The 23,243-nt window shown below is 45.7% G+C and overlaps 1 protein-coding gene across 5 annotated transcripts in view; it reads right to left on the bottom strand.

Annotated features, from left to right (window-relative positions):
• FGD5 (FYVE, RhoGEF and PH domain containing 5) overlaps nucleotides 1-23,243 on the bottom strand; it is a 109,856-nt gene that overhangs the window by 12,345 nt on the left and 74,268 nt on the right. For 4 of the 5 annotated variants that reach the window (XM_016122034.2, XM_016122033.2, XM_016122031.2 and 1 more), the window contains exons 6-14: nucleotides 18,032-18,192; nucleotides 17,628-17,784; nucleotides 16,901-16,988; nucleotides 15,154-15,204; nucleotides 14,517-14,575; nucleotides 9,268-9,339; nucleotides 8,193-8,261; nucleotides 2,996-3,079; nucleotides 500-579 (exon numbers count right to left, since the gene is read on the bottom strand). In XM_016122034.2, the coding sequence (XP_015977520.2) occupies nucleotides 500-579; nucleotides 2,996-3,079; nucleotides 8,193-8,261; nucleotides 9,268-9,339; nucleotides 14,517-14,575; nucleotides 15,154-15,204; nucleotides 16,901-16,988; nucleotides 17,628-17,784; nucleotides 18,032-18,192 (821 nt within the window). The remainder of the gene's footprint in view (nucleotides 1-499; nucleotides 580-2,995; nucleotides 3,080-8,192; nucleotides 8,262-9,267; nucleotides 9,340-14,516; nucleotides 14,576-15,153; nucleotides 15,205-16,900; nucleotides 16,989-17,627; nucleotides 17,785-18,031; nucleotides 18,193-23,243) is intronic. The other variant, XM_016122032.2, reaches the window with a different exon arrangement.

Consider the following 23,243-nt stretch of genomic DNA (forward strand, 5'->3'; position numbering starts at 1 on the left):
AAACACAGATGGTTCTGAGAGAAAGGCCACACCCTAAACCAGGGAAAGCGAGATGATAAATGCCCACTCATCATTTTTCTCTTCAGACACGAAAGCCTAAGAACAGACATTTTATGAACTAAGGTGCACAATGTATTTTTTTTTACTCGCCTTAACTTTTCATGTTGCTGTAAAGACCCAATAATCTGTAGTTTTACAACCATAAGATTTATTGTTGTTATATTTTTTAAATGAGCTCTAGAAATCCCTGAAATTCTATGTAGAATTTTATGTGCGTGCATATTTTTTTTGGAGGGGAGAGAGCCATAGTTTCAACAGATTCTCAAAGTGGTCTGTGACCCAAAAAAAAGGTTAAGAAATACTGAAAAGAAAAAAGTCCTTTGAGTCAAAGGGTAGCAAATTAAAAAAGAAGACACATCCAGCATTTGTTATTCTAAACTTTCCCACCTGTAAAACTGTCCTTTTATCCCCGGGTCCTCCCTCTTCCCACCTCCCATACCTTGCAGATAGAATCAGGCAGGACACAGAAGTCTCGATCTTCAGAGCATAGGGCACTTTCTCCATCACAGGGCGGCTGACCTGGAAACCAACATATGCCCCTCAGGTCAGGGGCAGGGAAGAATCACCAGACTGGATTCTTCTCCTGGTCCTGCCACTGCCCCTCCTTGAGCCTGAGCTTCCTCAGATGCACAGAGACATGGAGTGAGAGGTGTGTGTGTGTGTGTGTGTGTGTGTGTGTGCACGCGCGTGCGCTTGCACACGTGTGTGCGCGTGTAAGTGATGGGGGCCTGGATGCTGACTCTAACTGACTCCATGGTCCTTGGCCACCACCCAACCCCAGGAAGTCTATGAAGCATCCCTCTCTGGACCCAGCCGGTAGGAGTACCATCCTGCTGCACAACTACCTGATTAGTGACCACTTTCTCCTACTCCCTTGTCCAACTAGCTCCTCAGTGGAACCTTTGGTTGAAAAGTGAACAAAGGTCCTCACTGAGAAAGGTGCTTCCTTCTTCCCTTTTCTCATGTAAAAGAGCCTCTAGGGGCTAGAAAGGCCCCTTATGGCTCTCCTCCCATCTCAATGTTCCCTTCTGTGACCCCATCACCATACTGAGCCAGAATTAATTTCCTAAAACCTCCTGCTTTCAAGAGTTAAGCCCTCAAGATTCCCCATCAGCTCCCAGCCATTCCTGTTATTCAGGATGAAGTTACAGAGTTAGGCCACACATCACCTGGCCCCCTTCCTTCCTGTCTCTCCGCCCTCACTCACGAGACTGTCCAGCTGGGCTGGCATCTCTCTTATATTTGTTTAAGAAATATTTGCCACTTGAACACATATGTGCACCCTCAAGTTCACTGCAGCATTATTCACCATAACCAAAAGGGGAAAGAAACCCAAGTGTCCATCCATGGACAAAAGGACAAACAAAATGTGGTATATACACACAATGGAATATTATTCAGCCACAAAAAGGAAGGAAACTCTGACATATGCTACAGTGTGGATAAACTTTGAGGACATTATGCTAAGTGAAGTAAGCCAGTCACAAAAGGACATATACTGTATGACTATAGTTATAGAAGGTGTCTAGAGAAGGAACCCTCATGCACAGTTGGTTGTTGTAAATTGGTGCAGCCACTATGGAAAACAGTATGAAGACTCCTCTGAAATTAAGAATAGAACTACAATATGACCTAGCAATTGCACTTCTGGGTATTTATCTAACGATATGAAAATACTGACTCAGAAAGATACCCGCACCTCTATGTTCATGGCAGCATTATTTAGAATAGCCAAGATGTGGAAACAACCTAAGTGTCCATCAATGGATGAATGGATAAAGAAAATGTGGTACATATACACAATAAAATACTACTCAGCCATTTGTGGCAACATGGATGGACCTTGAGGGCATAATGCTAAGTTAAATAAGTCCAAAGGAGAAAGACAAATAACATACGATTTCACTATAGGTGGAATCTAAAAACCAACCAACCAACCAACGAAACAAAAACAAACTCATAGATACAGAGGACAGATCGGTGGTTATCAGAGGAGAAGGGGCTTGTGGGGAGGCTGAAAGGAGTAAAGGAAGTCAATGGCATGGTGATGGGTAGTAACTAGACTTTAGAAGGTGATCGCTTTGTAGTGTACACAGATATCAAATTATAATGTTGTACACCTATATATAATAAAAAATTTTAATATATAAAAAATCATAGACACAGAACACAGAATGGTGGTTGTCAGGGGCCCGGTGAGGAGGCAATGGAGAGTTAGTGTTTGATGGGTATGGAGTTTCAGTTTGGAAAGATGAAAAAGTTCTAGAGGTGGATAGTGGTAATGGTTGCACGACAGTGTGAATGTAGGTAATGCCACTGAACTGTATACTTAAAAATGATTAAAATGGTAAATTTTATGTGTATTTTACCACGATTTTAAAAATGTACCAAATACCCACTTTCTTTCTCCCTCCAAGCCCTTGCTTATGAGTTTTCCTACTCACCTTCCTTTTCTCCCTTCCCCATCTGTCCACATATTATCCCCTCTAAGGCAGGGGTCCCCAACCCCCAGGCCATGGACCAGTACTGGTCCGTGGCCTGTTAGGAACTGGGCCGCACAGCAGGAGGTGAGCTGCAGGCAAGTGAGCAAAGCGTCATCTGCACGTGCAGCCGCTCCCCACACTAGCATCACTGCCTCAGCTCCACCTCCGATCATCGGGCATTAGACTCTCATAGCTGCACTGGTCCCTGGTGCCAAAAAGGTTGGGGACCGCTGTTCTTTGGGACTCAACTACCCTCCTCCTGGAAGCCCTCCCTCACACCACCCACTACCTACAGCATCATCTTGCTATATCCCATAACGTAACGTAATGCTGTTTCCTCGGGGCTCCCTCTTCCCAACTGGTCTGTGAGCTCATAGAAGCAGGGATGTTGTCACTTTTCGCTGTGGGTCTCCCCTGGCCCACCCCAGAGCACCTATCACTTAGGCACTTACCTTCATGCTGGCCACCGCCAATGTGTTCTTCAGTCGGTACTTCCCATCCTTCTGGGGATATGTGTACAGGAGCACATCACTCATCTGGAGAGAAGGAAACCCCATCAGCTGTGTCTTGGTTCCACAAGGCTGCACTGGCCTTCTGTCCTGGAGAATCCCTGAGCACTGGTGCAGAGGTATCCTGCATTCCCCAGTGATCCCCGCAAGAAAGCAAAACCACCCTGGGCTAAAACATGAGCCCTTCCCCCACAATTCTACTCCCAGGTAAATACTCAAGAGAAATATAAGCAGTGGCCACAAAAAGTCAAGTACAGGGATGTGCATAGAGTTATTATTCATAATAGCCAAATAGTGGAAACAACTCAAACATCTACCAACAGGTGAATGAATAAACAAACTGTGGTGCCTCCATACTGTGGAATACCACATAGCAATCAAAAGGAATGAACCAATGATACACATAATGACATGGATGAATCTCAAAACATGCAAAGAGAAAGAAGTCAGACACAGAGTACACACTGCTTGATAACATTTATATGTGCAGTTCCAGAACAGGCAAAACTAATCTGTAGTGACAGAAACCAGGCCAGTGGTTGCCTGGAACGGGGGTGGGGGGAAAGTGACTGTAAACAGGCACAGGAAAACTTTCTAGGGGGCTGGAAATGTTCTGTATCTTGACCCAGATAGTGGTTACATAACGATATAGATTCGTCAATAAACACTGACATGTACACTTAAGACTGATGCATTTTACTCTATGTAAATTAAGCCTCTATAAAGCATAGTTAAGGAAAGAAGGAAAGGTGGGAGGAAGGTCCTTGAAGATAGGGAACTGGTGGATCCTGTTTACTGCTGTACCTAACGTGACCTAGTAGGTGCTCAATGTTTGTTGAATGAACAACTGAAGCTCCCGATCCCCATGCATAGCAGACAGGAAGAAATGTAACGAAAGTCATGTCACTTCCTTAGAAGAGAGGGTTTATGTTTGGCTAAAAGTTTTACAATTTGAAAAGATGACGTCACTCTCCAGGTGGTCTGTGGGCTATCGATCCTGACCCTGTTCTATGGCTGCTGTGTGACTATGGACAAGCTGTTCCCCCTCTCTAAGCCTCAGCTTCCTCACCTGCGATATTAGGGCCATCTCTGCCCTTACCTCATTATAGATGCTCAGAGAGAATGGCTCCGAGCGAGCCCTCTATGTATGGAAGACAATATAAACTAGTGGTGTTGTGAGAACTTAACTGGACATGGCATCAGGGGTGTGAAACAGGGTGAGAACTCAGGACTAATACTTCCTCTCCCTGTAGACAGAATCTGCTGAGAGAACGAAATGAATGAGTTTTCGTGCTATCAGCTCTTGGCTGGGACACTGACCCGTTGTGTGACTTCTGGCAAATCCATTGTCTCTGGGCCTCACTGTCTCTAACTGGAGCTGGAGAAGACCAGAGCCAACATACATTTTTGTAAAGGGCTAATAGTAAATATTTAATTCTCTTTGGGTCATATAGTCTCTGTTGCAACTATTCAACTCAGCCATTGTAGACCCAAAGCAGCCACAGATGATCCATAAATGAATGCATCAGGCTATGTACCAATTGACCTTTATTAACAAGTTTGGGGGACATGCTGACTCGTGGAGTAGGGGAGCCTGCAAAGCCCCTTCTGGCTCTGCTCTTCTAATAATGACATCTATTGGACGCTCAGTGCTAGGTGCTGGGCTAAGCACCTGACAAGAATGATTTCAATCCATGCCCCTAAAAGCCCCATCAGGCAGGCACTATCATTATCATTCCCATTTCATAGAGGGAGAAACTGAGGCACAGATTGGTTAGACAATCTGCCTAAGGTCGCAAAGCTCACAGGTATGCCTCCGGTATACTCAGGTGAGGTGTGTTGGAGTGGCCACACAGTGGGTCCTGACCCCATCCGGGGACAGTGACCAAACCCCAGCACGGAGCCTCACTCATGGGCCCACTCTGAGGAACTCGCCTGCATCACTTACCAGAGCAGTCCCAGCCATTCTGTGGCTGCCCCTTGAGCACCTGCTGCCATGGCAACAGCCATTAGCACCCTGAGGTTTTATGATGGGTTCAGGACCAGGCTGCCTCCTAATTGGTCCTCCTTTCCTCTTCAAAGCTGTGTGTTTTACAGCCCCAATTTGGAGGAAAGAAGAGAAATTCTTCATGGAGGAGTAGGGGGGGAGTTTCTCACAACAATGAACCTTAGTGGGCAGCCCCACCCAGCACACTGAAGTGGGAACCTCTTTATAGCATCTCTGAAACCCCTGGGCATTGGTGGGCAACTGCTCTGAATTTATGAAACTGGTACCTTATGAGGAAGAAAATTTCTTCCTTCAGTGTTTGCCATGGTGTCCCTGGCTCAAAAACCTGTGTGATCACGCCCCTGCCATCTACCCCTCTGGTGGACATTATTAATACCTACCTAAGGGAGGAGCCTGGGCTGAGACAGAGAGAAGAAGGGGACCTAGGTTCAGACCCTGGGAGGCTTGTGGACTAATAATGACAAGGAATATAAGAGACCCAGGAATTTCATCATTAGTGAGTGAGAGAGGCTACGGTGAAGGGCCACCTAGATGCTGAAGGGAGCATGGGGGAGGGAAAGAGAAGGTGAGGGGCAAGGAGGGTGAGAGATGAAGGAGGGGAAGGAGCAAGGGAGGAAGAGAGACGGGAGAAGATCATGACTCTGTGTCTGTGCCTGGCATTCAAGGCCAGAGGAGGTGGCCAGATGGAAAACCAAGATGCAGCTCCCCCTGCTCCAGCTGCTTCATGCACTTCACTCATTTACAGGAAAGACTGTTTCTCTCATTGACAAGAGAAAGACACTGAAGCTCTTACAGCCATTAAGTGTCAGATCTGGGATGTGAATCTGGACTGTCTGACTCCAAAGCTTGTGCTCCTCATCACCACCTTGGATGCCTTTTTCATCCTGGAGAAGTAAGATCTTGGAGGACCCAGTTGTGGGCTCCAGCACTCCATAGGGCTGTGGTGGGACAGAGGCAACTGACAACTCTGTAGCTCTAGGCAGAGGAAGGACTCACGTCCCATTGGGCAATTGTCAGAAGAAAGGGAGGAAACTTATCATATAAGTGGCTGCTATGGGCCTCATTTAATGCCTCACGCTGTGCGGTATTTCCTCTATCTTTGTGGAAATCCCGAGGCTCAAACATGTCTGTGACTTGTCCAACGGTTACAGAGGGGATAAGTGTTAGGTCAGGATCTAACCAGCTCAGTCTGGCTCATTACCACATAAATGTTCTAAATTCAATGGCATGGATTTCTTCTCAATAAATTTTCAAATATTTAAACTCTAACATGGAACAAAGACAGCTTTCCCCACTGGACTCTAAGACTCACAACAGAGCAAGGCCATGTCCACACACCCAGCACTGATCCTGGCACAGAGGAGACAGATAAAGAGCTTCAGAAAGAGCAAATGTCACAGCAGGCAGTGAGCTTCCTGTCACTACAGGTATGTTAGCCAAGGTCAAAAAACTACCTAGAGAAAGGGACTCATACATCTGTGGGAGTCTTTCAAATCCTTTTAAGAACTCAAATCAGAACCAACCACTGTTTGGCCCTTAGATCCCTTTCAAAGCTCCCCCCCACCCCGGGATCTAATCTCTTGCCTGTAGCCAAATCTCTCCCTTCCACTAAACACCAACCAGCCAGAGTGAAGTGTTCTCCCAGGAGGTAAAAGATATCTGATAGTAGGGAGAAGAGGGAGAAGAGACTTTGAAGTTGATTCACCTTGTGCTCTCTGCAGAGGAACCTACTAAGTCTCAGCCATGGCCTTGGGACACAAGCCATCCAGGCCCAGCAAACCCTAAGAGGGAGCTGCAGACTACACTTTCTGGCCAGGCTCAGGATTTCTCTTTTCAGTACCATTAGCTCTCTCTGGAATTCAACCTCAGTGGCTCCTCTATGGACAGGGTCTATTTGAGGCTTGGTGTAGACCTAACTTATGACTGGAAGGGGTCCTCTTCCGGCAAAGGCTGCTCAAGACTCAGAGGTCCTCCAAACATACCATGCTTCTCACACATCTATCCTTCGCTTATGCTGTTACCACTCCTAAAACACCCTTCCTTCCTCTACCTGACAAACTCCTATCCTTCCTTCTAGGCTTAACTCAGGTGTCGTTTTCTTCAGGAAACACATAAAACACTTAGTACAGTGTGTAGCACCCAGTAAACATTCAATAAATGTCAGCTGCTGCTGCTGCTGCTGCTGCTGTTGTCCATCTCCTTTTTATTCCCTCGCTGAATCTTCTGGATCTTCCTGTTTGCTTCATGGCCCCTGAAATTCTGTCCATATCATTCTCATAACTTGATATTTGCAACAGATGCTGAAGGCTGAAGGTAGAGCATGTGGCTTTTGTCTTTTGGTTTCTCGTACCCAGCACATAGGAGGTGCTCAGTAAATGTCTGAAACTGAGACACTTACTCGGGACCTATTTACTATTACTTTGCACATAATGCTAACAAAGTATAAGGAGGCTGTAAGGGATAACCATGACTGAGAGTAACGAGGAATGACAGTTAAAAGTGAAACAACAGAGAGAAAAATTACACCCAGCAGACAGAAGAACTTAAAGGCAAAACGACTTGGGGGTTGGCTGAAGAATTGGGGTAAAGAGATACTTGTAGCTCAACAGCCAGCCACTTAGGTAGATGTTACTACATCATAGGCCTGGACATCCGTTGGTATTGCAGACTATGGCCATAAATCATCAAAAATGTTACATTATATCTCATCTGCACACAGTGGAGAAAGTACAGGATTCGGGGCACAGCCCTGGTTCCTTACAGGCCACTGCCACCAGCCTGCTAGGAGATCTGGCCAAGTCAGCTTTTCCTTCTGGATCCGTTTTCTCATGTGTTAGATAAGGTGGTTGAAGAGTTACTCCAGTTTTAAGATATTTAAGATGACGTGGGTAGTTAAATTTTGGCACCATTCCACTCAAAGTCACTGAAATAATAAACGAGGGATGGGTTGTGTCTTCCAAGGTCAACTCTCAGCTTTCTGGAAAGCTCAGCTACACAGAATGATCCTCTTTATACAGATTTGGCTCTGTTCTAGTCTTCCCTGCTCCCTTCCAGTTGTCTTTGAATACTGGTCCTAGAAAATGTCACAGAACTTGACAGTCCTGTGGCTTGATTTGGGGGCCAGGTACTTACCAGGAACAGGTGCCGTGGGCGTCTGTTTTTCCCTGTTACTTTCATGAGTGTCCCTTCCTTCAGAAACTCCTGTAGGGAGAGAAGCAGATCTCGCTGGTCAGGCTGATGCCCTCTACTCTCCTAGAGGAGGTTGTGAGGAGGCCCTTGAGTGGGAGACTTAAGTTATGATGCTTCCCAGAGGACGAGAGAGCAGCTCACTGGGGGAGTTTCCAGCTTACAAGAGATGCCCTGTACCCTATATACATGACAGCGGCTTTGGAGACAGGCATCTCAGCCTTTCTGGAGTGTTTCGCCTCAAAGTATGCCAAGCCCCAGACACTCTTCTGGCCACAGAGTGGTCCAAACAATGACTCTCCCTCTGGTTTGCTGCCACAAGAGTCCATTCAGAACAGAGCTTCTAAAGGTTTGCTAAAACAGTTGAAGACCTGTGAATAGTTGCTCTATCCTCCTTAATTCTGGAGGATACAAACAAGATGCTTAATAAATATTTACTGAACTGATAATCCAGGCCAAAACACTAAATGTGATTTTATAGAATCTCACACCAGTGAGATCCCTGCTAATTCTGAGTAAAATCTCCTGAGCGCAACCTCTCATTTCTTTGTCTTTTGTCCTTCATGGAGTATATCAAATAATGAACACATTTTTTACTATTTTTGAGCTGAGTTTTATGTTTTCCATTTGGAAACGTAAAAGTGGGTAAATTTATCTCTTGAAAAATGTTATTTTTAAGATGCTATGTTGTGGCTCTTGAGAGATGGTTTTCCTGACTTCCCAGCAACACTGGACTAAACTAAAAATACTTGGTGTCTCTTATTGGAGGTGACGAGAACCACAGGAAACCCCGAACCCGAATGGCACTATTCCTTTAAAGGTTTTGAGAATGGAAAACACCAGGGGAGGCAGCCCATGGGCCCTGTGAGCCTGGCCCTGCCCTCCCTCCTCCTCGGGTAAACAGCACCCGCAGCCAGGCCTGTCTGGGGCCAGCCCAGCTGAACAATGGGGCTTATCAGAGCCTTGCCTGCCTGTTGCCAGGACGCCCTCTGCCCCTGCCCATGGTGGCGGTGGCACTCACCCTTCCTGGCTGGAGGAGATCCCCTTGGCCCCGAACGCTGTGCTCAATGTGGACCAGCTTCTGCAGGTTTTCCTGTGGGTGGGAGCAGGGTGAGGGGGAGATGGTCAGGGCCCCTTTAAGGGGTCTTATCTCCTCTGTAAGGAAATGGCATTGCTTCCGCTTCAGAAGAGGAAAATGGAGTCCAGAAGGACCTTGTCCAAAATCCTACCTCCCGCCAGTGGCAGGGTTGAGGCCTGAGCCCAGGTCTGCAGGGTGCCAAGTGTGTGGACTGCCTATCACCAGGCTAGTCCTTTTGGGCCTGGGGTCTGAGACCACCATCTTTCCGCATGTTACGGGTGATTCTTGGCCTTGCTGTGTCGTCTGATATCTTGTGTATCTCTAGGCCACTGCTTCTACTCTAATCCTGTGTCCCCATAAGGCCCAGAGAATCCAGACTGCAGTAACCCAGAGATGACAGATGCCCAAGGCCGGCTTGTCTCCTGGGCTTATAGCCCAGGGTACTGCTTCTGAGGGAGAGTAACCAAGAAAACGCACCACTTGGGGAGAAAATGGGTCTGTGCTTCTTAAAGAAAGATATGTGCATAAGCAATCTTTGTTGGCCCCCTTCACTAAGGTTATCCATAATACGTCATGTGACACAGCTCCCTCCCCTCTGCACAGCACCCTGTAATACTAGAAATAACAAGCACCTAACCCATGGAGCAGGTGCCCCGTGAACCTTACACAGGGTCAAGTTCTAAAGTCAACTAATGAGAACGTTACACTGTCCACAGTTTTGGACAAAAAATCCTACATACTAGAAATGTGTAATAGTTGTTCCATTCCACTTATGATGTAGAAAGCTGCCTGAGAATAATGACCCCACCCTAACAGTGAGACAAAACTGGATAATCTACAAAATCATATCTCTTCTTATGCCTATTAGAGAGCTGAGTTCACAAGGCAATCAACTGAATGGGATCCCAAAGACTAACAAGCCCCTCCATGGAGATACAAGACTTAGGAATGGCTGTGCCTTTGGCAACACATGGGAGAAAATGGTGGTCACCATAAGGAGGGTAAGAAGATAAGAGCTAAAATGTTACTGGATTCTTTAAGGTCAGATGTGGGCTGGCGGGACAGTTTAGAATAGCAGGAACACCTGTCGTCACTTGCAAGCTCTCTTCCAAGAGTTCCTATCAGGTGCTCATAAGGCAGACTCGGGGCATGGCAGGAGCCCAGGAAGAACCCCTTGTCCTTGGAGGTGAAGCAAACGCTTTCTGCCCCAAAGAGAAGGGGGTGTAACCCGTTGGGCCTAGGATTGTGCACCAATACAAAGGAAAAACCTCTCTAAGACCCACCATAGAGTGAGGCAGAGTTTGGCTGCCATGCAGGAAGAGCAGCAGGAATGCTGAGTGAGCTTAGCTCACAGGCCCTGCTTAAGTCTGAGGCTTGTCCCAGAGAGCCGAGACTTACGAGCCTAGTGCTGAGTAACGGGAAGCAGTAATCTCTCTCTGAGAAGGGGCAAGAACATGGAGAGAAATCCCTTCTATGGTGTAAGGACTGTGAAAAGCTGAAAATGGAGCAGAAATATGACAACTCTGTGGCACTGCAGGTCCCACAAACAGCTCCAAGTAACAGTAGTCCTCTTCTAGAAAAGAATGAAGTCTGTGGGGCTCTGAAGATGACAATGGTGACAACAAAACCCAAACCCAGTTCAGCTACTGACTGGAAGGACCCAAATCCCCGCCCCCACCCGCCATGAACGGAATGACGAAAAAGAGGCACAGCCTCTTTTCCTGGGGATAGATGCTATTTCCCTCAGTCTCTACAGTTCTTTAACACATAATGTCTGCTATTCAATCAAACATTATAAGACACACACACACAAAATCAAGAAATAACCCCGACTCATTTTCGAGAGATAAAGTATTTAACAAAACCAGAATGAGAGGTGACACAGATGCTGGAACCAACGGATAGGGACTTTGGATTAACTATAATTAATACGTTGATGGAGCGAGTGGGGAAGTGGATAGCATATATGAATAGATGGAGAATTTCAGCAGAGATGGAAACTATACAAGACTCAAGTGGAAATGTTAAAAATAGATGAACAAGATATCACAAGTGAAGAATTCCTTTGACAGGCTTAGCATCAAACTGAACACAGCTGAGGAATAAATCAGTGAACCTGGAGATAAGAAGAGATTAACCAAATTGAAACACAAAGAGAAAAAAAAGTACAGGGGAAAAAAAGAACAGAGCATCCCAGAGAATTTTCTCAAATTAATGAATGACAACAAACCACAGTTCCAGGAAGCTTGAGAATCATAACAGACTAATTACCACCAAGCCCCTAAAACCATACATACTAAAAGTCAAATGTAAAGAAGATCTTGAAGGCAACCAGAAAAAAAGAGACATTACATAAGAAAGATAAATATAACCATTACGACACACTTCTTATCAGAAACTATATAGGCCATAAGACAGTGAAGTGGTATCTTTAAAGTACTGAAAGAAAAAACTGATCAACCTACATCTCTATACCCAGGAAAAATATTTTTAAAGAATGAAGGTAAATTGACCAATTAAGTAAACAGATGATAAATGGTGGGAGCCATTCTCACTGTTGGAGTGGAAATTTACAGGTAAGTAAGGGGAGGACACTGGAATAATCCATGTGGTAATGATTAGAGTTGGAGACATCAGTATGAACTCATGTTTAGCTTAATACAGATACAGATGGTCACATATATTCATATATATACATATATGTGTACATATGTGTGTATGTGTGTGTGTATGAGAGCATATACATGGGTTAGTACAGTTGATCCTTGAACAACATGGGTTTGAACTCTGTGGGTCTACTTATATATGGTTTTTTTTTCAACTGATTATAGTTTAATTGATGCATGTAGTTTAAATCCAAGTCGTTTAAGGGTCAACTCCAAGGTTGGGAATCCATGTATGTAGAGGGCTGACTATAGTTAAACACAGATTTTCGACTATACAGGAGGTCAGTCAGAGCCCCTAACCCTTGTGCTGCTCTGTCAGCTAAGATGACCTAAAAGAAACAATAGCCCAGTAGCAATGAGCATACCTAGTGCCCAGATCTTGGTTTCTAATGCCATTATACAATTAAAAGAGATAGGACTCCTTGGAGAAATGGCTGATTCTAAGATTGGGGCAGGAAATATACTAGATGATCCTGGAGCATTTTATAGTACCAGAATGTAAAGAAGTGCTACAAAAATAAACAAACAGAAAACAGTCAAACCCATATGCATGGGGGTATGTGAAAGAGGTACAGAAACCAACTGAAAGGGCTCCTCTTAACCAACACTGGAACAATTTGAGAAATAAAATAAATAAAGCAGTATGAGATTATAACCCAAAGCATAAAGTAAATATCTATGAGTCCTTACTGATATAATGATTTATTTATTTAAAATGAATACATTAATAAGTGAGGGAGAAGAGATAAATCTCCCATGCAGAAGAATTCCAAATAATTTTGGTAGATACTTTGCCCTCAAGGAGAGGGAACATAACTCCCCCTTCCTTAAATGTGGGCTGTACATAGTGACTTTCTTTCAAAGAGTATAGACAAAGTTCTGTGTGTGTGTGTGTGTTACTGTGGAGAAACCTGACAAACACTACCTAAACCAGGTGATCAAGGTCAACATCCACAGTCATATATCATGTTGCTAGCATGTACTCTTCATACGATGTGATGAAAATGGTACTTTATTTCTGTGATCTTATTCCCCCAAATCACAAACCCAGTCTAATTATGAAAAAAAGTATCAGACAAATTCCAATAGAGGGACATCCTACAATATATGACTAGTATTCCTCAAAATTGTCAAGGTCATCAAAAACAAGGAAAAGTCTGAGAAACTCACAGTCAAGAGGAGCCTAAGGAGATGTGACGGCTAAATGAAATATATCCTGGATGGGAAGCTGGAATTAGACATCGGGCAAAAATAAACTATGGTCTTTAGTTACTAATATGGTATCACTATTGAGTCTTTAATGTAACAAATGTTAATAAAAGGAGAAACTGTGTGGGGGATACATGGGAACTCTCTGTATTATCTTCTCAATATTTCTTGTAAATTTAAAATTGTTCTAAAAAATAAAGTCTATTCAGAAAGTAGAATGGTGGTTGCCAGGGGCTAGGGGAAGGGAGGATGGGGAGTTAGTGGTTAATGTGTATGGAGTTTCAGTTAGAGGTAGTGAAGAAGTTTGGAGATGGATTGTAATGATGGTTGCATAACGATGTGAATGTACTTAATGATGATGAACTGAACTGTGTGCTTATAAATGGTAAATTTTTTGTTATGTATAGTTTACCTCAAAATAAAAAAAAAAGATTTCTTAAAAATAAAGTTTATTTTTAAAGATGAAAGTGAAAATGGTACAGTCCAGCCTTGTGCATGTGTCTTCACTGTCTTCTGGAGGGAGATATTTTACGTCTATTCTGTGAAAAAGAGGGCAATCAATGGCCAATTTGATTTCAAGTTTAAAAGGCCTGACCTTGCAGCCATATGTCAAATTTTTCTCCTAGGGACTTTCCTGAGGCTTGGTTTAAGAACCTGCAGCTAGGAGCCAGGTGAATCCACCCTACCATACATAAATATCAACTTTAAATGAACTAAGATACCTAAATGTAAAATGTAAAACTAGAAACATTCTAGAGAAAAACACTGGAGAAAAACTTTGTAACCTTGAGTGAGGCAAAGCTTTCTTAGATATAACATTAACATCATGATCCATAAAAGAAGAAAATGATAAAGTGGGCTTTATCACAATTAAGAATTTCTGGCATCCTGTAGACACTGTTAAGAGAATGAAAATACATGCCTCGGGCTGGGAGAAAACATTTGTAAATCACGTATCTGACACAGGAGTGAAAGAAGGCAGACAAAAACAGCACATACTGAATATTTACATTTTGTAAAATTCTAGAAAATGCAAACTAATCAATAGTGACAGAAAGCAGATCAGTGGTTGCCTGGGGCTGGGGGATAAGGGATTACAAAGGAGTATGAGGAAACTTTTTGGGGTAATAGATATGTTCTGCATTGTGATTGTGGAAAGGGTTTCACAAGTACATATAAACATCAAATCTTACCTAATTGTACACTTTCATCATGTGCAATTTATAGCATATAAGTTATACGCCAAGGCAGACCTGGGCAGGGTGGAGGGGGTCCTGGACCTGGACCCGAGAGAAGGAGCTCAGAGGCCGGACTTACCCCTTGCTCCATGCTGTCGTTGGCATGGTCTGTAACTTTGGAGATGAGGGTCAGCGCACCTGAGGAGAGAAGCAGAGCAGATAGCTGGGCCTTCCGGGCAGGGCCGGTCTAGCTGCAACTATCCTCGCCTCTTCCCTGTCCTCTTCCCTCCCCAACCTACCCACTGAGATCAGCACACGTGCAGGGCCTTGTGGGTAGCACCAATTTTTCCCATGGCTGGGTCGGGTCACAGGCCCAATCCTGCCTTTGCCACTACCACCTAAGTGACCTCGACAGTGACTTGACCACTTTGTGCCTCAGTTTCCCTGGCTATAAACTGAATATATTCAAAACTAGGGGCTGCCTTGGCAAGGCAGAACAAAGACAGCCACATAGCACTGGGAAGAAACAGAGATACTGGAGTGAGCTTCTTAGACCTGCCACCAATTCCTGTCACCATATTCTGGTTACCCCCTCTCCTGACTGGACAGTAGCCCACCCTAGGGAGTCCCATGTTGAGGTGAATAGGGGCTTCATGTCACTGTTTTAGCCCCAGCTGGCAGGGAGGTGACTATGTCCTGGGCCTGTAACTGGTGGAGAGTCCAGATCTGGGGTAAAACAGAACTGTGCCACCAACTCTGGTTCATGCTGGACTTACCCTGTGTGTTATCATACTCAGCTGAGTCCGGGCAAAGGTTATTTAAATAGTCTGCAGAAAGAACAAGAGCCAGGAGTCAGTTTTTCCTGGTGAGGCTGGCCAGCCCTTCCTGGCTGCAGCAGGAGCCCCTCTCTCTCCAGAGATGGAAGAAGAGTTTCACAAGAATGGGGTGTCCACCCTCTCACCTGTTAGCCCCATCACAACACCACACTTGCACAAAACCAGGCCCCCAGGACCGCCACCAATACTACTGCCACCACTGCCAGTCATTCACTCATTCAACAAATATCTATTGAGTGTCTGCTGTACGCCTGGCACTGTGCTTTGCCTTCAAGATACGAACGCAAACAAGGTGAGACCCAGCCTTCAAGAAGCCCACAATCTACTGGGGGAGACAGGTGTGATCATTAACCCAGTGGAGTGTGATGTGCTCAACTTTTAATGCATTTGTATCCGCAAGGCTTTACATAAGCTGGCCTGGCTCCAGCTACCTCTCCATATCACTCATTCATTTTGGCAATGCTGGCATTCTTGCCGGGTCTTGAACATACCAAGTTCATTCCTACCACAAGGTCTTTGTACTCACTATCCCCTCGACCTGGTACTTTCTTTTTCCAGATCTTCACAGGGCTCATGTCTCACTTTCCTAAGCTCTCTGCAATACTCCCTCCTCAGAGAAGTCTTTCCTGATGCTTATGTAATTCAGAGCCCTGTTCATCTCCTTTATTTGTCTTCAGAGTTCTTATCTCTAACATATAATATTTTTATTTCCTTATTTGTTTGTTAGAGTATAAGCTCCCTAGTATCATAGAGTTTGGTTGTTTAATTTACTGCTCTATCTCCAGCATCTAGCACAGGGCCTCGTACACTGTAGATACTCAATAAATTTTTATTAAATTAGGTAAATGAATTCTGTCTCTTGGCCCTCATGTACTTTTCTTACAGCCCTGGTCACGACGTGGAATTACATGCATATCTGTGTATTTCTGTCTCCCCAAATGGAATATTGGTTACCCAAACCAGGGGTCTTTGTCCAATTAGGAAGAAGTTGGGTATTTTGTCTGGAGCTCAGGACAGAGATGTGTGTTTCTGGCAGGTGGATGTAAGGGAAGGAATGATGGTCTCTGGGGAGAATTTGTAGAGAGGGAATTTGTAGGACTGAACCCTGAAAAATAAGGACATTTATGAGACAGTGGAGGAAGAGGGGTCATCAATAGAGATGACAAAGGAGTAGTTAGAGGGAGGCAGAGAGAGGTATGTAACAGAGGTCCCAGGAAGAAAGGGCTCAAGAAGCAGGAAGTAGTCAGTGGCAAAGCCACAGAGAAGGCCAAAAGGTCCTAGGTGGACAATGTCCCTGATTCTGCTACAAGGAGGTTTTGGTGGTAAGAACAGCTTTAGGGAAATCAGCCACCCATTGAGATAGGGAGGACACGCAGAAGGGGGTAAGGTGTGAGTTTCTGTGTTTAGGATGGGAGAAGCTGGAGGAAGACACAGGAGGTGCCACTCAATCAGGATTTCCGAGGTGGCAGCAGGGAGTCCACAGCTCAGCTAGAGAGAAGGTGGTGGCCAGGTCTGGCCCTCCTGGAGGGGCAGGAGGCAGGAACTGAGAGCAATCCTCTCCCACGCTTTCCTGCCAGGATGGAGGTTGTCATCACGTACTTTGCCATCGTCACCCCCACCCCTACTCAGGTGCCTTCCCTCCCTGCACCACCTCAGTGCACCCTGACTTCCCTTCCATGGGGCCCACCTGTGAGGAGCACTTGGTACTGGAAGAGGCGCTGAACAACCCGCAGCAGTCGGTGCTTCATGTTCTGGCCACCTCCTTGCTGACTCTGCTGCTCCCAAGAGATGGGGAGAACAAAAATCCATCAGGGACCCGTGCCTGAGGGCACCAGGCTCATGGTGTCTCACCTGCACTGTCTCTCATTCACACCTCTTCCTGGACAAGCTGAGCTTCTCCTCCATCTCCAAACCAGGTTCCCTCCTCCAGGAAGGCCTCTCAGATGAGCACCATCACCCCACTGTGACAATTCATTCCTTCAGGTTCACAGTCTATGCTACACTCAACAATATACTTCTCCTAGTACCTGCTGTGTATCCAGTGGTAGTAATAGAAAACCACCCCCCATTTTCTGTTCAGTAACTGAATCCTCAGTTGGTGGCCATTTGTTGGTCCCTCCAATTAGACTGGGGCCCCACATTGCTTTGTGTTTTTCTACTGGGACAGAAGAATGACCACTGAAATTCTCCCCATGGCTAGAGCCTACAAAGTTGTCCACAAATACCCAATAGGGGACATTCTGGGTTTTCCCTCCTCCTGAGTCACCCTCTCCTCCCCTGGCTGGGTCTTTCTTTCTGCACCCCCCCCCACACCTTCAGATCTACCAAAAAGCCCCACTGATTTGTTTTAAGCCCTTTCATGCCCCCCGCCCCTGCATCTTTAGAACAGGTTCTCAAAGGACCAAGTGACCCACCTCAAATTCACGGACAGCAGCTGCCAGCCGGGGAGAGTGAAGGCAGTTCTCAGTGAGCAGACTTAGATACTTGTCGAACTGTAGGATATGAGTCGCGTGGTGGTCAAACTCCTGCTCCCGGGCCAGGAAGACATCGGCCACCTTCTGCTGGCCCTCCCTGCAGCCAGGGAGGGGAACAGGACAGAACTCAGCCTTGTGAACAGCACAATGTTAGTGAGTACTGAAGTCACATCCCAGCTCGACCTTCCCACACTTGTTTTACTTTGGGCAAAAGACCTCATAACTCTGTGTCTTGGTTTCCCCATCCATCAAATGGAGATACCATTTCACGTGATGGGGTTTTCAACTGCCCCCTAATCTCCCAGGGCAACAGAAGTAGGGGTGGGAGTCTGGAGACAGCTCACCAGTGTAGCAGCTTCTCCTCCAGCTCCTCCAGGATCCCCTGGTGAAGGTTGAGGATAGCTGGGAGTTCACTCAGGCCACGTCTCAGCTCCTCCCTGGCTAACGTGTCTTTTTTCTCTTGGTCCATTTCATCCAAGGCCCTCAGGACAGCTCCGTAGAAATCCTGAAATCCCCAAAGGCCTGTTGCCCACGAGTTGATTGGACTGAGCACAAGCCCTCCTTGGCAGTTCCCCTGTGGCTTTGGAGCTCTGGACTATATACAGACAGCTTGGGACCTTAAGCCAGTGTCTCAGATCCCAGCATTCTCACCTGTAAGATGGGGCTGATAACACACACCTGTGATCACAGGTAACTGACACCCAAAGAGCATCCAACACAACTCCTGGCATGGAGGAGGGCTTACAGCAGGTTCGGTCAGCCCCCTTCCATGGGAACATGGGTGCATGCTTTTTTTTTTTTTTTTTTACAAGATGAATGAAGAAAGATAAAGCTCTGCTTGACACTGATCTATCTTCGGAGATGTTTATGCACTGTGCTGTTTAGAAACAAAGTCTAAAATCATAAACATCCACTCCATGGTGTATTAAGCCATCACTAAAAATGATGCAGAAGGTGAGTATGTAAATATTCATGTCCTGGCACTAAGAAATCAAGAAGTTGTCTTCCCACTCAGACATAGCTGTGCAAAAAATGAACAAAGGAAAAAGCTAAAGGACACGGAGTGAAATGGAAACAGTGGCTGAGTCAGGGGCATGAAATCAGAAAGGAATCTTTTTTCTTATTGTCTTTTCTAAAATTTCTGTATCATGATAAATTACTTTAAAATTAAATTTAATAAACGTTAAAATGATAAAGAATACAAAACTTCTTTCTCACAACAAAAATATTTTATCTTTACACACACCTGCTTTTGTATGAGGCCCAGGTCTGTAGTTTTAAATACATGAGATCTCCTGAAATAACCTTGAATTGTGAAGCAATGCACATCGGGAAAACTTCAGCGTTAGGGGTCATGTAGTCCAGCCCAAATCCGGAAGGTCAAATCACCTTTACAACATTCAGGAAGGATGATCACTCTGCATTGTTTGATTGCCTCCCTGATGGGGAACTCGTTACTAAGCATTGCTAAACAGTTTTCTTTGCTAGTAAGGTCTCTTCATACAGAGACCTAAAAGGGTCTTCTCCCACCCAGTAAAGGAATGCAGGAGAGAGGGAGGGCTAGTGGTGGTGACAAGAGAGGGCTAGGGAAAAGGGCAGGGAGGTGGGACAGGAGCAGAGAGGAGAAGGGGGAGAAAGAGAGAAAGAAAAATAAAAGAGAGAGAAAGAGAGTCGGGAAGGGAGGAATTGACAGAGACATCGAGACAGGGACATGAAAGGCAGGAGACTCTCCCGTGCCCTGTCCCTCCAGTATCTGTGAAGAGGCCGCTTGTGCTGTTAGGCAGAGGATAGCAGATGTGGAGGTTACAAAGGTCTCCACTTCCTGAACACCTCATCCTGTCCTGCTCTGACCTCCTCCTGCTCCAACTGGAATGCCAGGAACTGCGGAGGACAGAGGAGGGAGGCCTACCCTGGCCTACAGTCCCAAGGAAGGAGGATGAACTTGGGCCCTCGCAAGCCCCAGTCTGGTGTAACTCGAAAGTCTTGGGAAACCCCCAGTCCCATCATTAAGGTCAAAAACCCTTGGGACTGAGTCTTGAACTAATGAATAGATTCTCTGGGCTGAAGGCACATGTGTCCTTAAGTGGGGGCCACATGCTTGAGCTATAATTAGAAATGAATCTCACTGTACCTGAGCTATCTATCAGAGCCTTTCCTGAAAGCATGTTTCAGAGGGTGGAGAAAGTGTGAATTACAAGTAGGAGGGCAGCTAGGTGGGGAGAGCAGCTAGAAGGAGGTGGTGTTTAATTCTTATTTCTGCCCAAAGCTAGCCCTGGGACACAGGATCATTCTGAACCTAGAGGGGAGGTTTCTCTGCTGACCTGGGGCAAAAGGACCCTCCCACTCTTCCCTTGTGAGTCTCCATGTTTAGGACCAAGCCTCAAGCCCTGCAGGATATTTTGACCCCTGGCATCCCAGAGAAAGAAAGAAAACATCCTGATGAGGACAATAACCCCTCTTGCTTGGGCAGCTGGCTGACAGAGGCCTTTCAACACACTCTCTCATTAGCATGTTCAGGCCCAGCTACGGCACAAGAGTGGCTGAATGACTGGGGGCAAGCTGTCACCTATCTGAGCCTCAGTTTCTTCATCTGTAAACTAGTTATAACCATATAGCACGAGGCTGCCGGGAGCTCATCCTGATGTTTAAAACTGTAAAGTGCTATCCCTAAGGCAGTTATGATTATATTTTAGACATAATATCTTCTAAGCAGGGCCACATTTATTTCCTGCTATGTTTCTTAGGTCCACAGAGTATGTGACAGAGATGGAGTTTTATAATGTTTGGTGATTGATGGATTGCAGGACCCTTATTTAACAGAAAAGGGGAGTGAGTCATGGGGAAGCCAAGAAAAGAATACGGTCACCCTGAGGCCCAGACCCAGAGCACCACAGAAAGCCTGAGGGAAGGGTAGAGAATGGGAAAGAGAGAGAAGGAAGGACAAGCAAAGACAAGACTGAAGGCTACATTTGCATCACACTCCAGGGAGCTTCAACATTCACTGCTCTGCAAGCTGATTTCTTGTCTGTAATTAATTCTCACTAAATTGACTAAGTCCCAATGGGCAGAGTGGCCATCATTAACACGACTCGTGTAAAAAACTGGAGCATAGTCGGAATCGCCACAAACATTCGTTCTTAAAACTCGTGCATCAGCTGGAAGCACTGAATGCCAGCCACACCATCGATCACTCCCTGAAAGGTTTCTGCTCTTTCAGAAGTTCTGGCTCACCACTGCGCCTGGGGGTCCTAGCATCCATCTCAGAAAGAGGAGGTAGAAAATACCCGGCCCTCATCCCCTTCTTCATTCAACAGATATTCTGAATGGCTGCTCTGTACCAGGTCTTGAGGAGAGAGTAGGAGCAGAAGAGATGCAGTTCTGCACTCAGAATCTGCCATCTGGGGTAAAGCAAAGAGTAGAAGGATGATTACAACACAGGGGTCATAAGTGTTTGGTGGGAGAAGCATGGAGGCTACATAGCCCATAGGAGGCAGACCTGGCTTTGCTTTGGGAAGGCCTGCCAGAAGGGCAATGTCTATGCTGAGACCAGAAGGGGAGCATTTCAGGTGGAGGGGACAGCATTTGCCAAAGCCCTGAGCTGGAAGAGGAAGTTAGAAATTGAGTATGGTTTGTGTGCAGTGTGTGGGTGTGGGTGTGGGTGTGGGTGTGGGTGTCTGCACCCTTGAAAGAAGTGCAAAGGACTGGAACTCGATGACACTGGAGGGTCGGGCAGAGGACCCACCTTACAGGACTCTGCAGGCTTTTCAAGGGACTTGGGTTTCATCCTCAAGTGATGAGGAACCACTGAGTAGTGCTAAGCAGGGGGACAATGTGACCAGACATGTGTCTTAGAAAGTTCACTTTGCTGGGAGAACAACCTGGAGATGGAGAATTGTGAGCAAGACCAGCGAAAGGTTGTTCCAGTCATCCAGGAGAGCAAGAGAGTCTAAGACTTGACAGTGGCCATGAGAACAGGGAGAATGAATAGACTAGAAACAATAAGGAGGAAGAACTGACTGCCCCAATGCCTGCAGGGTCCAATCCAAAACCTCTGGGCAACATGACGCCTTCTTCACCCCGTCCACCTTCTAAACATACTTGCTTCCCCAGCTCTTTGGGGAGTCCCTGCTCCAAACTTACAGGACTCCAGAGAACCAATCCTTGTCTACCTAAACTGTTGCCTATGTGTGGCCTTGGGCAAGTCGCTTCATCTCCATGGACCTCAATTTCTTCCTATGCAAAATGGGGATACAAATACCTTCTTCACAGTGTTTGTGCTAACTGCCTTCTGTCACGTTTCAAGATTATTCATTTCTGGGCCTTCCTTCTCCCTTAGTCTGAGTATTGCTTATCCCTATATCTCCAGCATCCAGCCCCTGAAAGGTGCTCAATAAATAACAACAGCCAACATGTACTGAACTGCAGGCCATGTAAGTCATTGTCTGCTCAACACTTTACATTCATTTTCTCATGTAATCCTGACAACAAGCCTATCACTTTGGCAATATTATTATTTCCATTTTACCAATAAGGGAATTTGGCCCAGAGATTATGTAACTTGCCCAAAGACACCAAGAAGGCAAGATTTGGGCCCAAGTTGGCCTGACTCCAAAGTCCTAGCTCCTTATATTGTAACCCGCCCCCCCCCCCCCCCCGCCACACACACACCAATTCCTCATTCCACAGGTGGCCCAGGCAGGAGAGTGACTTGCTGACTTGCTCAGGTCAAGGAGGGAAACTGGAACCCAGATCTCCAGAATCCTGGCCAGGGCTCTCTGCCCAATCTCACAGCCCCTGAGGCAGCCTGGTGAAGAGACCCAAGGGTGAGCACTGCCTCTGCCTCTGGAGCCCCAAGGAGTCTTCCAGAACTTACGGGGCTCTCAGGACCCCTGGGCTTCCCTTCAGTAGAAGAGGGAACCTCATGTTCAGGGACCTGATCTCCTGGACTCTTTTCTTCTTCTCCAAACCCACTGTTGAGTTTTCTGGGTGACACAGCATCTCCATTCTCCATTCTGAACAGTTAGTGGATGGCCAGAATGTCCTCTTTGTAAGTGGTCAAACCACTGATGTCACTGCCAAAAGTCAAGTGGACTCTCTGGTATTCCATTTGGCCAAACACACACCAACCTCAACTGTAACCCACCTATGTCACAGACATGCCTTGGCAAGCTGTGAGCTGTCCAGGGGACATGACTTCACTTGGCTCAGCAATCACTAGAGGGTACTTTGGAACTCTGAATTCTCTGTGGAGCCCGTGAAGACATTTTAAACTGTATACAAATAGTACAAACTATATAGAAAAAATTTATAAATTGGACTTCATGTTAAAAGATGTTCTATGTATTACTACTTTTGTTACTTTTCTGTAAAATTGAAATTATTTTTAAATAAAAGGTTAAAAATCATTTAGACAGTGAATAAGATGAAAAAGAATATAATGCTTAGGAATAAATTTAATGAAAGAAGCATAGTACTCTGAAAACAACAAAATATTGCCGAAATTTATAAAGACCTAAGTAAATGAAAAGATGCTCACAACTTAACAGTGTTAAGAGG

This window comes from Rousettus aegyptiacus, unplaced genomic scaffold (genome assembly GCF_014176215.1).
Source record: "Rousettus aegyptiacus isolate mRouAeg1 unplaced genomic scaffold, mRouAeg1.p scaffold_m13_p_4, whole genome shotgun sequence".
NCBI classification, from domain to species: Eukaryota; Metazoa; Chordata; class Mammalia; order Chiroptera; family Pteropodidae; genus Rousettus; species Rousettus aegyptiacus.